The following is a 17953-nucleotide window of genomic DNA, read 5'->3' on the forward strand; positions in this document are numbered from 1 at the left end:
ATTGGTCTTAGTTCTACTTTAAGGTAAACTGAATGGACTGTCTGACTTTAGACCAGCAGCAGTGTTTGCAAGATAGCAGTAACTGTTGTCTTGATTGGCTCTTTAGCCACAAGTCCAATTGTGTCCAGCCAGCTGCTGTGTTGGAGTAGTCCACATTGGTAATACCAGTGAAAGTACATCAGTGATCATAAGAAGCAGGGGCGGACTGACCATTCGAGCACTCGGGCACTGCCTGAGGGGCCGGGGTAAGTAGGGGGCCCCATGAGATGCCCCTGGTACCTTTCATTGGCTTTTTCATAGGCTTTTTTGGGTATTATTATTATACAGTATTTATATAGCGCCAATAGTTTGCTCAATGCTGTACATTATAGTGGGAGACAGTACAGTAACAATACAATACACGAGGGGTTTGAGAGCCCAGCTCCTTGGAGCTTACAATCTAGGAGGGAGGGGATAGTGGTACAGGAGGAAATAGCTGTGGGGGATGGAGTGGTGGGAAGAGCGGAGGAGATGAGCAATTAGGTGAGGGCTGGGTGGGCTTCTCTGAAGAGATGGGTTTTCAGGGTGCGCCTAAAGGTGAGCAGGGTAGGTAACTGTCTGATGGATTGGGGTACTGAGTTCCAGAGGATGGAGAAAGCCCTGGAGAAGTCCTGGAGATGGGCATGGGAGGAGGAGACCAGGGAACTAGAGAGTAGGAGGTCTTGTGAGGAGCGGAGAGTGCATTTTGGGTGGTAGATGGATATCAGGTCGGTGAGGTAGTTTGGGGCAGTGTTATGAACAGCTTTATATGTCAATGTTAATAATTTGAATTTTATGCGTTGGGCAATCGGAAGCCAGAGGAGGGATTGGCAGAGGGGGGTGGCAGATACGGAGCGGTTGGTGATGTGGATGAGTCTGGCCGCAGAATTCAGGATAGACTGAAGAGGGGATAGCCTGTGTTGGGGTAGGCCGGCGAGGAGGGAGTTGCAGTAGTCAAGTCATGATATAATAAGGGAGTGAATGAGTTGCTTAGTGGTTTCCGGGGTTAGGAACGTGCGTATTTTGGAGATGTTGCGGAGGTGGAGTATACATGAATTTGTCAGCGATTGGACCTGGGGCTGGAAAGACAGATCGGAGTCTAGAATGACACCTAGTACTTTGGCTTTCGGGGTGGGGCTGATGGTGGCGTTGTTGGTCGTGATGGAGAGGTCAGGGGGGGGGGGACGCAGGCTTGGGGGAAAACTAGGAGCTCGGTTTTAGCAAGGTTTAGTTTGAGGAAGTGGAGTGACATCCAGTCTGATATGTCGTTCAGAAGGCTAGTGATTCAGGCAGAGACTGAAGTGGTGAGGCAAGGGGTGGAGAGATAGATATAGGGTATGGGCGAGGACACGGGGACCCCATGATTCCCTATTGCCTGGGGGGCCCCATGAGTTGTAAATCCGCCCCTGATAAGAAGCATCTCCATTAGAATGGAGGGAAGTTTAGTCTTCCACCAGCTGGTGAGTGTGAAGCCCCCTTCTCTCCCATCAATGATCTCCGACCCATGAGCACAGGAACACATCTCAATCAAACAAATGAGCAAGTCCTGAACACGTGTTCTCACCAAGGAATACTCTGGCTGTTTGATGCTGGCAGTCCCACTGAACACACACAGGATTGGACTGACTCTGTTTTCCTACCGCTGTGACTTCTTCCACATTTCGTAATTATAACAACAGTAATGTAATAATAAAGAGGTGAAGGAGTCCTTGGCGACGCCTTTAGACCAATATATGCTCGGTAAATGTGAGCCTTTATTTTTCTAAGACTAAAAAAAGTGTGATGACCGACCCACATGATAAATGAGATTGGAGTTGTATGAGAAGAGGGGGACCCCCCAAAGTGTTTCTTTCTTGGGGGGGTTGACAGAAGGAATACACAGTATTTTTTCTCATAATTATATTGGACAATGTGTGTTAATATAATGGCAGGACTGAAGAGGGAGTATAGAGGACTGCTGGCAATAAACAGTGACTATTTTAGTCTTCTTCATAGAATTTTATTGATATTAACAGCACCAAATAACGAACAAGAACATCCCAGCACATTTCTACATTTTTTAACTAATATAGCTGAATTGTAGGCAGAAACATTTTCATTGAAATATATTCAATAGCCTCAAAGAATATAACTCACTTTGTGTGCACTCAATGCCTTTGCAAACCCTGAAATTACCTTGTAAAATTTGCAGTGAGATCATTGCTGTACTGCAGGAGGGGTGGCGACAAGGCCAGCCACCCCGCACAAGAAGAGAGAGCGGCACTGACTGGTCTTTATTACAGGAAGCTCCTGAACAGAGGAAAAGTCTCACAATGCATTACTGCACAGATCTGGAAGAAATACACAAAGCACGCCAAGATTCAAGTTAGAATACACGACTGGTATTTAGACAACATTTGCTTATCCTGGAGTTTGGTTTTAAATGTCATGTTTGCAAAATTTGTTAGAAACAGACAGACGATAAAGAAAGAAAAGATTAGGGGTCTGTTTATAAAAAAAATGAACAGTCATTTGTTGAGTTTATCTGCATGTACATTTGTTCTGGGCAAAATCTAATGTTCTTTAACCGCTTCCCGACCGCCCTATATATATACTGTATAGATACTGCTACAGGGCGGCACGGGTGCGCAAAATCATGTATATATACCTGATATTGCATTTACGGGTAGGGGGCGAGTGCGCGCCCTATCCGCGACGCCATTCGTGGCGGCGGCTGTCAATCACCGGGTCCCGGCCGGTGATTACTCGCTGGCGGCCGGTGATTGCCAAGCATCTCCATCGGGGAGGAGAATTGTTTGTAAACAATACAGTTCTCCTCCCTGTCAGCTCTTGCACACTGCTTTGGATGGCTGTGCATAGCACAGCCATCCAAAGCAGTGTGATTACAGTGAAGCACACACACAGAGCTTATAGTGAAACAGCACTCAGTTCACCCTTTGATCGCCCCTCATGTTAACCCCTTCCTGCCCAGAGTCATTAGTACAGTGTCAGTGCTTTTTATTAGCACTGATCACTGTATTGGCGTCACTGGGGATGTCAGTGACACCAAGTCAGTTCTCCACAGTGTCAGAATGCCCGCCGCAGTCCCGCTATAAGTCGCTGATCGCCGCCATTACTAGTAAAAAAAAAATTCCAGTATCTATACCGCCATTTGTAAACGCTATAACTTTCACATAAACCAATTAGTTTACACGTATTGGGAATTATTTTAGCAAAGACATAGAGCAGAATACATTTTGGCCTAAATTTATGATGAAGTTTGATTTTTAAAATTGTTTTACTGGACATGTTTAATAGCAAAAAGTCAAAAATATTGTTTTTTTTTTCAAAATTGTCAGTCTTTTTTTTTTTTTTTGTTATAGCACAAAAAAAAAACCCCATAGGCGATCAAATACCAATTTCAATTTGTGGGGAAAAAGAACGTAAATTTAATTTTGGTGCATGACCGCGCAATTGTCAGTTAAAGTAATGCAGCGCCGTAACGCAAAAAAATGGCCTGGTCAGGAAGGAGGGGAAATCCTCAGGAGGGCAAGTGGTTAAAGTGTTACTAAACCCACAACAGTAAAATCAGTCTGTATATGCAGTAAAGAATGCTTGTTATACTCACTGTGGAACCTAAGTGGTTAATCCTCTGTATTACATAAAACAGATGCTAGATCCTGTCTTCTCTAATCCTCCCCTTCTTCTGTCTCCAATTCATCTGCTGATAGAACAGAGCCTTGGGGACACGCTGCACATGCTCAGTTTGGTGTGTATTAGTAGAGAGTTATTTTTTTCTTGGGAGAGTGCATGTGATCAGCACAGGGCCAATCAGCACTGTCCAGACAGAGGGTGAGGTGTTATGCAGCCTCATAGGACAATCGGGTGAATGAAAACTCCTTGTACAAGGTGCTCAGCCAGACACTGATAACACAGGTCACAAGACTGGTATATACTGCTGATGAGAAAAGGTATTTAGCAGTTTAGATTTACTAAAATAATTGCATTTTCATGTTCTGTGTACTGTGGGAGATCGGGTATAGTGAATGCACTCTGGGGTTTAGTAACACTTTAAGCTATATTCTCTTCTGAGTAAATTTTCTTTCATTATTTGAAGTAGTAACATACTGCACTGTGACCACTAGATGGCGCAGAAGAGCATAGGAAATACATATGACTTTGTAACAAGAGATACAGTGTAACAATTCTACAGAATTTGATAATGACCATGGTCAGAGTCCAGAATAAGGTATGTAAGAGAACAAATCGGGCAGGCAGTTTGGGTTCTGATCAGCAGGTGACCCGCTCACAGATCCCTTGCTGATAGGATCAGAGGGGGTGGATGACTCAGTTTCAGCAGAGTGGACATGGACAGACCCCCGGTGGGCAGAAGGGAGTATATGGACTTCACTGTCTGTTTACACCTGACTTCCCTCTGATCAAGGTCCACCCAAACGGAAGAGGACGCAATCTTCATCCAGTTTTTTTTTTACCAGGCCTAACTGGACCTGGAGGTAGGCTGGTGTAAACTGATACAAATCCATTTACACCCACCGGTCCTTAGGAATGCAAGAACCATCCAATCAGGTCCACCTGAAAAACTGACAAGTGGATCGGATCGGATCACCTGTGTGATAAGACCTGTAAGGATTTATTTATAAAATTTTGTAACCATGTTGAAGAGGGGGGAAAGGGAGAGCTGAGAAAACATTTCTGGTGGCCTTCTGTGCACCAATGGTTACATAGTTAGTCTGGCTGAAAAAAGACAAAAGTCCATCCAGTTCAACCATTTAAAAAAAAAAAGTTATAATTGAAAAAAAAAAAAAAAATTATAATTAACCACTTCCCATCTGGCCCATGTATATAAATGGCCACACGGGAGCAGTGCAGGAGCAGGTTGCCATTTATAAACGTCCTCCCCGCTTCCCTGCCTGTGCGCGGTCCCTGGGAGCGCGTAACACCGCAATCCGGTGCCTGCTGTGTCCGGACCGATCGCTCTACAGGACCTCTGTGTGATTGGCCAATCAGGGATCACATGAATAGTAGTAAGCAAGATGTCACTTCCTGACATCATTGCTTACTACGTGTGAAATCTGTGAATGATCAGAGAGGTCAGATGGTACAAGGCTATTCACAACAGCCTTGTACCATGTGACAAGCTGTGACCAATCACAGCTCTCACAGTATTTCTCAATGGCTGCAAGAATGCAACCAGAGTGAAGGAAACAATTATTGCTTTTATGGGTGTAAAAACAATGAGTGTAACGTAAAAAAAAAATCTTCATCACCCCCCCACAAGTAGTACAGTGTCACTATGGTGACACTGTACTGCTAGGGTGACAGTATGTTAAAAAAAAAAAAACAATAAATAATAATATAAAAAAAAAATTTTTTTTAATTATAATTTTGGGTTATAAACTAGTTTGGGTTATTTTTGTTTTACTAAGAAGATAGATGAATACATTTTGGCCAAGATTTATGAAGAAAGATTATTTATTTGCATAATTTTATAAGAAAAACACTTTTTTTGTTCAAAATGTTTGGACTTTTTCATTAATATAGAAAAAAAGTCCCAGTGGTGAATAAATACCACCAAAATAAACTTTTATCTGTCTCAAAAAAATGCAAAAAAAATTCATATGGGTACAGTGCTGCATGACCGCGCAACTGTCATTCAAAATGTGATAGCGCTCAAAAGCTGAAAATTGGCCTGGACAGGAAGGGAGTGAAAGTGTCCGGACTTGAAGTGGTTAAACAAAAAAAAGTTATAATAATAAAAAAAAAATTGATAATAAAAGAATGGTGCACGGAATACCTCCAGGTTGCCATATTGCATTGCATTTAACAGAAAATTGCAGAACTGCAGAATGAAAAGGAAAGGTCATTTGTAATAACGTTCAATAACAATATGAATTGTGTTGCAATTGCATACGCTATAATATTTTTTTATTTGATATTTTTTCCCACGAAAATGGAGTTGCCCTTTAAGATGGCGTTTGTTTACGCACCTGGGACCAGACTGTATAAATCCAGGGTTGTATACTTGTGCGCACGCACATATGTTCATAAATCCTGGTATAGCAGCATATAGCCCTTCATTGCATTGTACACCTGTGGCTTCCCTATGCTGGCTATTTACACCCGTGTGCAGCCCCGTGTATGAAACTTAATGGTGTATTAATGAATACAGACCTACATAAATGAGTGTGTATTATGCAGGCCATACATGGTTCGAATTCCGAACACTTTTGCGTCCGAAAATCGAAACCGTCGTTCACTCGGTAATCCGATGGTGCCATCAATGATGTCAAAAATCGGCCGACCAAGTTCACCCCATATAATAGGCGAAACTTCTGTTCCTTCCAGGTCACGGCTCATGCGCATATTCTGTTCGGAAAAAATGATCGTACGATTTGACCATCATTGAGTCGAAAATTGGTCCTTTTTTAAAGAATTCCCCAACATGCCCAATCACCGAAAAGGGGAGGAACCACAAAAATCGGCCGGTGCCATTGACCCACTAACAAAAACAAAATCGGCCGATTATTCTTCAGATGAAAAATCAGTCGAATTTCGACCCATGTATGGCCGGCTTATATATATATATGCCTGGCGTTCAGCTTTAAATATCTGGCCAAGTCTTGTACCCTCTGGCATCTTTTATTTTTTAATCCTGACAATGAATCTAACAGAACAATGATGCCTTGTTTTCCCTAATTATAAACGTCCTGTTGAGGCGCGCGCCTGGTGTCGCCAGCTACGTCCAAAATGTGTTTTTTCCTGGAAGACTAATAAAATAAAACTTGGCTCTTTCACGTACCTGGAAAATTGTCTGCAGACGCCTAGTGTTTCAGATTCAGTCCTCTGCTGGCTCTTTCCAGGGTGACAGAGGGCTGAGACTTTTAACTTTGTCCCTGGAGCTTTTGCTGTACCTATCACCTCCCAAAAGAAGAAGATTCTTTCTTTTCTGTCCATATGAAGACCTCCAGGTTCATGCACATTCGTAGCTGCCCGGGAATCTGTCACAATGCAGGGTGGTAATATTCGGTGAAGGTGTTAATGCGCTGACAAGGAATAAGCAAAGACAGATGTTTTATTACTTCTAAAATGCTCTGTGTGGTTGGAGAAAAGATACAATGAAGCAATATAAGTAAAACTGGTTGTAAAAGGTAAAACATTTTTTTCCCTAAAATAAAAAAAGATTGCATACTTTGCACGGAGCGGACCCGAATCTCCTCTTCTGGGGTCCCCCGCTGACACTCTTGGCTCCTCCTCTTTTCTGAAAGCCACTTTCTATGGGGGTGCATGTGCAGGCTCGCTCCTGAGCCATAGACACACACAGCACACCTTGCCCTCTGCTAGGAGGAATTGATTGACAGCAGTAGGAGCCAATGGCTCACGCGGCTGACTCTTGTCCTGTGAATGCAGGAGCTGCTACACTCAGGCAAAGTGCTGGATTGAGGGAGCACCCAAGTAAGTAGTCTGGGGCAGGGCCAGGGGTGACCTGACAACTCATGGGGCCCCCGGGCAATAGGGGATCATGGGGCCCCTGTGTCCTTGCCCAAACTCAAAAAAGCCTATGAAAAAGGTACCAGGGGCATCTTACGGGGCCCCCTACTGACCCCGGGCTCTCGGGCAGATCCCAAGTTTCCAAATGGTCAGTCTGCCCCTGGGCAGGGCATACAAATATTATTATAGGTACTTATATAGCACCATCAATTCACACAACATTCAGTCTATTATACCACGTGGTGGTCACATGACACTAAACCCCGCCCCGCCTCCGGGCATCACAAACCCCTTAAAAGGCCGGGAGGCGCCGGCCCCAAGGGGTTAAAGTATATGTAAACCCAAATACTAAAATCTCATAGAAGTTTTATTAAAATCACAGTAAAATTACATTAATATATCAATGTAGTTTTTTAAGTAATTTTTAATATTTTAAAATCTTTTTTTTATATAATACCTGATTATTCTGCCATGAAAGTGCTTATAGGGCAACAATGTTCTGTCCCTGTCTCCCTAATGTGTTTCTGTGTTGTAACATATAACCCAATCACCAAAATCTCTGATAAGTTTTAATATTATTATTATACAGTATTTATAAAGCGCCAATAGTTCGCTCAGCTCTGTACATTACAAAGGGGGACAGAACATGTGATAGAACAATACCAATACAATGCAAAACATGAGGGGATCGAGGGCCCTGCTCTTTCAAGCTTACAATCTAGGAGATATGTTAATTTCATTTCAGAAGTCCCTTTGAAATGTAATAAATCTATAGCTTTCATTTTAATAAAACCTGGTGATCATGAAGACCTTTGTTCAGACACTTCCTGTCACATAGTGACAACCCTATGTCCTTGTCTCCTTATTGTGCTACTGTGTTGTCACCCTGTCACACAGTCTTCAGATTGAGACTGCGAGGGGCCATAAAATTAGTTTGGAGTATGGTTCTTAGTTTTTGAGTAGTTTCCCTTTCACCAAGTGCCCATAAACAATTGAGTACTGTCCGTGATACTTTTTTTTATTTGCACTAACAAACAATTTTGAGGACAAGCTTTTGGGGAGTGTCCCCTTCTTCAGGTCCAAGCAGCACTGATCACAAAGGTATAGCAGAATGTTAGAAGAGATGTAGGGGATGGAAAAAAAAAAGAGAACAGAGATAAGACACAGCAAAAGCAAAGTCTGGGGGGGGGGGGGGAGACAACACTCACAGAGGCAGTCATGCTTGAGGTGATAAAACTGTTGGATAATGATTGAGGAATCCCATGTCCAAATTCAGGCCCGTTCTCTCTTGTGTCAAATAGAATTATCATTCTTAGTTCAAAAGTTTTTCTTTCCTGAATGGATTTGAAATTTCCTTTAACCTCCCTGGCGGTATGATTATTTCAGATTTTTGGTGCTGAAAGCGGTACCATTATTTTGCATGGAAATATGTAGTTTTTTATTGTAGGCTGTAATTTTTAGGAATAACTCACTGAAATCTGTCCGGACAAGAGTCTAGTAAACATCCCGGATAGGATAAAATTTTAAACACGAAATCATAAATTATAATTTAATAAATAATCATAAAAAATAATAATATAATAATAATACATTTAATTCAATAATATAATCAAACCGAAAACACTGAAATTTGAAATAGAGCGCCAAGTTCGTACATTGCTGAGCAAAGTCGCAAAATCGTTTTCAGTGTCTGATGACGAATTTCCCCCACGAATCATTATCACTCAATTCTGCAAGTGGTTCTGATTTACTATCGCTGTTCTCTAGCTGATCTAAAACCGCTTTTGACCTAAAGGGACACTTTTTGGACGTTTCTCAGTTTCCAGGCAGAAAGAACAGACAAAATGCAGGCAGGACACAGGACAAAGCACTCGGGACAAAATGTATGTGAAATGGGTTGAAACAGCAATGTTTTACTATGAAAAATGTGTTTTGAAAAAAATGATATTTTTTAAAATTTTCAAATTTCCCGCCGGCGGCGGCGCCTGTATGTCCCAACGTCACAGGGACCGGAACACAGATGCCGGCATCGGCCGGAGGATTTGGCCGGGGACGCTGCAGGGGACACATCGCGGGAGCGAAGGAGAAGGTAAGCTCTGCAGGGACTCCCTATGCAGCGCTGCATGGTAAGCCCGAATGTAGCTCGGGGTTACCGCTTTTGGTACTGAAACTTTACCCCGAGCTACACTCGGGAATACCTCCAGGGAGGTTAAGAACTAAAATATTGAGGTCTCCCATTGTGTGGCCTGGTTGTGAAAAATGGTGTCCCACAGGTGTGCAAAAGTCATCTTCTTTATGTTCCTTGATGGTATGTCTGTGCAAATTCATCCTTGTTTGCAACTTCTGTCCTGTTTCGCCAACATAAGATCCTTTGTTACATTTTCTGCACTGGATAAGGTACACAACATTACTGGAGGTGCAGCTGTATGAACCGGAGATATTAAAGATCCCTTTTGAGTGTCTGACACTTTTTGATGGATTGATTTGGTTGCACAGTTTGCAGCGTTTTTTATCACCTCAACCAAGTGTCCATGAAACACTATGGGATTGATTTACTAAAACTAGAAAGTGCAAAATCTGGTGCAGCTGTGCATGCTAGCCAATCAGCTTCTAACTTCAGCTTGTTCAATTAGGTTTTGACAATAAAACCAGGAAGCTGATTGGTTTCTGTGTAGAGCTGCACCAGGTTTTTCAGGCTTCAGTTTTAGTAAATCAACCCCTATGGCTGCTCTGTGGGGTGACTTATCGGCTTATACTGATAGACAATATGGGGAACTTGAAGAATTTGAACAAAATTCTGTGTGATATATTTTATGTCTTAATAATCTTTAATTCAAGCAAGAACATGGTATTTCTATCAGTATTGCAACTATTAAAGTTTAATTCCCCTTTATACCCCTCACATTGGTTGAACCAGTCAACTAAAGCTATGATTTTCTGTATAACTTGTGTCAGATATATGAGATACAGAGGTGCCCACCTTTTGTCTTTGAACTTATTGGTATTTTTTTCTTCCAACCAGCACTTCTCGGATGCTCTGGATGAATTCTCCAATGAACTCTTCAACAGTTTTTTTGATGACCCTCCTCTGCTGGACCGGGATGCCTTACTGGATATGGAGGTGGAGAGCCCGACTCCTCCTATACAGGCTGAGCACAGCTATTCGCTGAGTGAAGACTCCGCCCCACAGAGTCCCGCCCTCACTATAAAGGAGGAAGATGAAGACAGCCCCAGCGGTAATCACTCTACTGCAGCTACAGTATTATGCAAAGTGACACACAAACATATATACACTATATTGCCAAAAGTATTGGTCGGCCTGCCTTTACACGCACATGAATTTAATGACATCCCAGGCTTAGTCCGTAGGGTTCAATATTGAGTTGGCCCTCCTTTTGCAGCTATAACAGCTTCAACTCTTCTGGGAAGGCCATCCACAAGGTTTAGGAGGGTGTCTATGGGAAGGTTTGACCATTCTTCCAGAAGAGCATTTGTGAGGTCAGGCACTGATGTCGGGTGAGAAGGCCTTTCTCATAAGCAGTTAGAGCAGTCTTGTGACTTCAGCTGAGCACTGGTTAAAGCTTGTAGGAGTTTTATTTCTGCTCTAAAAGGATGCAAAACCCCTGACCTCTGTCTAGACAGTGCTGATTGGCCCTGTGCTGATCACATGCACTCTCCCAAGAAAATAAAAAACCTCTCTAGCAATACACACTAAACTGAGCATGTGCACTGTCTCCACACTATATTTCTTATCAGGAGACAAGAGGTAGACACTGGAATAAGGGGAGGATCAGAGAAGTCAGGATCACACAGCATTGTTACACAATGCAGAGGATTAACTCCTTAGGTTCCACAGTGAATATAACAAGCATGCTTTACTGCATATACAGACTAATTTTACTGTTGTGGGTTTAGTAACATTTTAATGCCAGTCTTCAGTCTGTTGGGATATGTTTCTACTAACTTTGCACATCTAGACATTGCAATATTTGCCCACTTATCTTTGCAGAACTGCTCAAGTTCAATTTAATTTGATGGTGACTGTTTGTGGATGGCAGTCTTCAAGTCATTCCACAGGTTTTCAATGGGATTTAAGTCTGGGCTCTGACTAGGCCATGCAAGGACCTTTTTCTCCTCCAACCACTGTGAGTTCATTTTTGCTTTGTGCTTTAGGTCATAGTCATGTTGGAAAGTAAACCTTCTTCCCACTGACAGCTTTCTGGCAAAGGGAAGCAGATTTTCCTCAAGATTGTGATGGTATTTTGCCCCATCCATCTTTCCTTCTATCCTGAAAAGTGCTCCAATCCCTGCTGCAGAGAAACCCCCCATAACAGGATATTACTACCTCCATGCTTTAGTGTAGGAATGGTGAGATGTATTGGATTTCCGCCAGACATATCGTTTAGTATTAAGGCCAAATTACTCAATTTTAGTCTCTTCTGACCATAACACATTTTTCCATGCGGCCTCAGGATCTTCAAGGTGCATTTTGGCAAAGCTCAGTGGTGACTGCATGTGGCCTTTCTCGAGGAGCGGCTTTTTTTCTTGCACCCCTCCCATACAAGTCACATTTGTGGGGAATGTGTGATATTGTTGTTACATGCACACAATGACCACTCTTTGTCATCAATTCCTGCAACTGCTTCAGTTGCTGTAGGCCTCTTGGAAGCCTCTCTAACCAGTTTCCTCCTGGCTCTTTCATCCAGTTTGGAGCGACATTCTGATCCAGGAAGGGTCTGTGTTGTACCAAATACCTTCCACTTCTTAATAATAGACTTCACTGTGCTTCTAGGCATTTATAAAGCTTTTGAAATGTGTTTGTGTCCATCTCCTGACTTGTGCCAGTCCACAACTTTATCCTGGAGATCTTCTGACAGTTCCTTGCCACCCATAGTTGATTTGCTTCAGGTGCACTACCAGGGACTGACATGCTCCAGGAAAGCTTTTTTCATGCTGAGCTAATCAAAGTGACCACAGCTGGTCACATTTTAAAGTCAAATGGCATTGTGTGCCATTGAGAAGGTGATTGGCTACATCTGAGTTTACAAGTCATTTTTAGGAGGGGGTGATCCTTCTTCCAACTCAGTGATTCTGTTTTTGAATTTTTTAAATATTTTTTTCTGACCCTTTTTTTACTTGGACGTTATAAGTTGCAAATACAGCTGGATAAAACAAAAACTGTGTCTGTCTTTATTTCTGGGTGCAAAGCAACAACATTTTTAATAATATTTTAAGGGGGTCGAAATCTTTTCTATACCCACTGTACCTAGTGTTTACATAATTTTGACCAATCCCTGTATGTATATATATATATATATATATATATATACACACACATACTATATTACCAAAAGTATTGGGACGCCCGCCTTTACACGCAAATGATCTTTATTGGCATCCCAGTCTTAGTCCGTTGGGTTCAATATTGAGTTGGCCCGCCCTTTCCAGCTAGAACAGCTTCAACTCTTCTGGGAAGGCCGTCCACAAGGTTTAGGAGGGTGTCTATGGGAAGGTTTGTCCATTCTTCCAGAAGCACATTTGTGAGGTCAGGCACTGATGTTGGACGAGAAGGCCTGGCTCACAGTCTCCGCTCTAATTCATCCCAAAGGTATTCTGTCGGGTTGAGGTCAGGACTCTGCAGGCCAGTCAAGTTCCTCCACCCCAATCTCGCTCATCCATGTCTTTATGGACCTTGCTTTGTGCTCTGTGTGCAGTCATGTTGGAACAGGAAGGAGCCATCCCTAAAACTGTTTCCACAAAGTTGGGTGCATGAAATTGTCTAAAATGTCTTGGTATGCTGATGCCTTAAGAGTTCCCTTCAGTGGAACAACCCCACGCCATAATCCCCCTCCACCAAACTTTCCACTTGGCAAAATACAGTCAGACAAGTTCTCCTAGCAAATGCCAAACCCAGACACGTCCATTGGATTGCCAGATAGAGAAGCGTGATTCATCACTCCAGAGAACACATCTCCACTGCTCTAGAGTCCAGTGGCAGCGTGTTTTACACCACTACTTCCGACGCTTTTCATTGCACTTGGTAATGTAAGGCTTGAAAACCCATTCCATGAAGCTCTGTATGCACTGTTATGCTAATCTGAAGGCCACACCAAGTTTGGAAGTCTTAAGCTATTGACTCTGCAGACAATTGCCGACTTCTGCGCACTGTGCGCTTTAGCATGCGCTGACCCCACTCTGTCATTTTCCGTGGCCTACCACTTGGTGGCTGAGTTGCTGTTGTTCCCAGTTGCTTCCACTTTGGTATAATACCACTAACAGCTGACTGTGGAATATTTAGTAGCAAAGAAATGTCATGGATGGACTTATTGCACAGGTGACAACCTATCACGGGACCACGCTTGAATTCACTGAGCTCCTGAGAGCGACCCATTTCACAAATGTTTGTAGAAGCAGTCTGCATGCCTAGGGGCTTGATTTTATACACCTGTGGCCATGGAGGTGATTGGAACACCTGAATCGAATAATTTGGAGGGCGGGCCCAATACTTTTGGCAATATAATGTGCGTGTGTGTGTGTGTATATATATATATATATATATTTTTTTTTATTTTTTTTCCCACAGAATTGTTTTTCTATATTAATGCCTAAATCAGGCCAAAACATGAGTGTGGAGGAGTGAGAAGTTCTGTCAAGCTGTGATCAGTTTGTCGGGAGATTTTCTTTACCTTTCTGTCCCTTTTACATCTATACAGGAAATTGTCAGGAGTCTACACATACCGCAAAAAAGCATTGTTAGAAGTTGCTCACCAAAAATGTTTTTTCTTCTGTTTGTGACCCCCTCCCCACTATTAGTGAGATTCCCCATCCCTTTATGTTCTTACAGGAAGTGCAGGGAAATCTCCCAATTGGGGACACTGATAACAAGTAAAAGTGTGTTGGCTGGAGTTGGCCTTCTTGTCCCTCTTTCCTGCTTACCATTTCTTGTGCAATTTGTCCCAAGCCTTACTTATCCAGTAGTAGCAGGTGACTGCCTGTGCTTACTTCTGTCCCACACAGGGGCGGACTGACAACTCATGGGGCCCCCGGGCAATAGGGGATCATGGGGCCCCTGTGTCCTTGCCCAAACTCAAAAAAGCCTATAATAAAGGTACCAGGGGCATCTCATGGGGCCCCCTACTGACCCCGGGCCCTCGAGCAGTGCCCGAGTTTCCAAATGGTCAGTCCGCCCCTGGTCCCACATCAGCTTATATGTGTAGATTGACCTCCTCACCATCGCTGTGGGCATGCAGCATCTCATAGGGTTTTAAATGTACAATAGGCAGTTCGTAGTCAGCCATTACTGCAGTAGATAATAAGAACAGAGCGGGTTAACTGAAAGATTTATAGCTCGTGCAGCTCAGCTGCTTAAATTAACAGCAGATGTTGTGCACATGTAAATGGAAGCTGCTGATGCTCTCTTGCAGCCTTTCAAAGAGGAGAAGTTGGCATTTTCCTGATACCCAGTCAGAATACAGAGGATTACATTCCTTTACTAGATTCCCTTCTCAATTCTCTCCGGATAATGAAGGGAATGGATATCCTCTGTAATAGTCAGGTTCCATCATAGGACATTTCACTTTTATTTTTCCAGAAGACATTCAGCCAGCTACCTATAATGCCATCAGGAGATGTTAGTCTTCATCAAGTCTTAAAGTGGTTGTAAAGCTCAGACATGAGATATGAACAAATCATATCCCTCTATAGTGTGTACTTGTCTCAATCCAGAGCACTAAGTGTAATTTCTACTCTACTATCAGCATGAATCACTTCTGACAAGTTTTCCTGACACCAATAGAAAAATGGTGACAGGGGAGGGACCTGTAGCAGAATGACAGCCTCAGCTCTGTTCTTGTGTGCTGTGTGGAGGGGGGTGTGTCCCTGCCCTCCAATCAGTTCTCAGAGCTCTCCTCACTGAGCTTTATAGTGTGTAATTTCAGTTCTCCGCCTCTTGTTTTCGGAACTCTCAGGCAAGCTTTATAAATTCAGCCCTTTGAACAGCTTTAGAGAAGAGAGAACTGTAGATAAACAGTACAACGTATGTATGAGGATTTGTTTCATCTCTGTGTATCACCTGAGGCCAATCATTTTCACTGGGTATATTCAAGGGTGTACAACCACTTTAACACAGGTCCTCATACTGTACTCTGTCATGATTTCATTAACATTGACAACTCAAACCCCGAGGAAGAGGGAGGCTTTTATCCCCCCAAACGCATTGGCTGTATTTGATGCTCTTAAAAGGTTAGTTCACTTTTACAAAAAAATGCCAATGCAGGTAAGGGGCGCATATTGATAAAAACATACTGGGCGGGTGTGACTAAAGTTGGATAATTCCCCATAGGTGTACACCATCTACAGTATGTACCTAATAAAGTCTGCCTGGAAAACTCCCATAAATGGCATCATGCCATCCTGCCCTGTTGCTAGTATGTTGCTAAGATACTCCCAGCAGCTCTTGGTCAGCCCCACCATCACAGAAGGAAATTCAACAAGTGTTAGGTGCTTGAATTTAACTTGGTATAAACCTTGTGTACAGTAGAAGTCAGTCTGGGAAAGGGAGGATCAGCAGTAGGAAACAATTGGGTGTGTTGTATGCAGATATACTAAAAAGGAATGTGTCATCAGGTCACTGCATAGTAGGAGGTGGTGGTGACCACCAATGTTCTTTGTTGTAGAGAAGGTCTAACCTACATTTCTCTCCCTCTTAGAACCTGGGAGCGCAGTGTGGGCCCTGGAGCATGAGCTGTGTTCATTACTGGTGAAACAGGAACAGAACATGTTATCACAGGCAGAGCCCACATACCCGACAAGTGCACCTCTGGAACAAGCACTGGGGCCAGGGGTTCTGCAGAATGACGAGGTGAGTACATGAAATTATAACAGGACTGTCATCATCCTGCTGCATTGGACTTGCCATGAAGAATTGTTCCATATGGACTCATTATATTTATGGCTGCTTTTGGGCAACACAGATTTTCTGACACCATATTCCATCATATATTCTGAAAAATAAAGTCTATTGTGTTCCTTCTGAGCCATGCCTGTACCCACCCCTATGTCTAAGGGCAGTCTTAAAGGATCTTCCCATCTAAAACTGATATTTACATTTTTCGTAGATGCTGGAGTGTTAAAACCACCTGACAGCCTCTACTTCAGGGGTGAGAAAAGGGGCTACATGAGAAACTGGCACTGTTGTGGAGGGTTGAACTTCTGCTTAATTTTAATTTTGGACCTGAGAAGGTCAAACACATGGTGCTGGCAATAATAGGTACGAAATAAATCTTTTAGACAGGTAGTCAATGGGTGGTAAAAATGGGTGGCTGGAATGCAGTTTTACCATCCCGGCTGCCCACCTGAGCTAGAAAATAACACCATAACAACTAGATTGGGCTTTTAATATGCTGCGGCCCTGATGCTTTGTTATGCTGCCATGGCATTTTTACTTTGCGGTGCAGAATTTGACAAGCATATTGAATTCAGTGGGGATGTCTCCAGATCCTGACCTATAGTGAAGAACAGTTGCATGGCTCCTAACACAGGAAGAACTTGGCTGGGTAGTAGAGTGACAGGAGGGAGACTGTCAGGATGTCACCCATGCCACACTCTCTCATCAGAACCCAGCCTCCCTGCTGTACCAATCAGCTCCTGAAGCTTTCTCCTTCCAGTTCTTCCAACTCTCCACATGGACATGCTGACAGTGGAGGCGTCAAGGGCCAGACAGTGACAGCCAAAGGGCCATATGTGGCACTGGGGCTGTAGTTTGCCCAGGTCTGCTCTACTTTCTCCTGCACACTGGTTATGCTGAGTTCCCAGGTCTGCACACGTGCTGTGGTCATTATGAGGGGCTTTCAGTCTCTCTGATGTAGGCCATACATGGGTTGAATTCTGAACTAATTTTCTTTAGAAAATCGGAAATTTTGGATACAATGGTGACACAGTTAGAACAGCTGTCAGTTTTTATCACTGAGAGTGAAAATAAAAGAATCCCCCAAATTTTGAGTTGACAGCACAACAGGAATAATCTTCCTATAATCTTCCGATTAGGACACTAGTTCTGGTGACAAACAAGAAATTCCATCAATCTGAAGGGATTTCCTCACTTCTTGTTTTGGCTATGAGTCAAGACGTGAAGAGAAATCTCCCCAATGGGACACAGATGGCGAAAGAATCACAGGGGGTTAGTACCCTACCTTACTCTATGCATTTAATTCTACTTTACGTTTTGTTTTTTGTTTTTTTAAATTAATCTAGTATTATGATGAATGTAAAAGGAGGAGCTGGTACACACAAAGGTGGTCAGGAGCACCAAAAACCCCTAGACGGGCTTGGACAGAGTTGAGAATTATGACAGATAGATCAATAGATCATGCTGGCGAAGTACCCAAGAAATAAAACATCCAAACAAAATCCAACAAGGTCAACAAAAAACTTTTGGCAGGGAATGTAT

The 17953-nt window shown here is 43.0% G+C and overlaps 1 protein-coding gene across 1 annotated transcript in view; it reads left to right on the plus strand.

Annotated features, from left to right (window-relative positions):
- Window positions 1-10528: 10528 nt before the first annotated feature.
- Window positions 10529-17953, plus strand: part of CREB3L1 (cAMP responsive element binding protein 3 like 1) — a gene marked incomplete at its 5' end in the record, with an annotated part of 32301 nt that continues 24876 nt past the window's right edge. The window contains 2 exons of the mRNA XM_089684548.1: window positions 10529-10742; window positions 16215-16366. Of these exons, the coding sequence (XP_089540674.1) occupies window positions 10529-10742; window positions 16215-16366 (366 nt within the window). The remainder of the gene's footprint in view (window positions 10743-16214; window positions 16367-17953) is intronic.

This window comes from Staurois parvus, unplaced genomic scaffold, assembly GCF_062004578.1.
Source record: "Staurois parvus isolate SC_StPar_1 unplaced genomic scaffold, SC_StPar_1.0 ptg000350l, whole genome shotgun sequence".
In the NCBI taxonomy this organism is placed as follows: Eukaryota; Metazoa; Chordata; class Amphibia; order Anura; family Ranidae; genus Staurois; species Staurois parvus.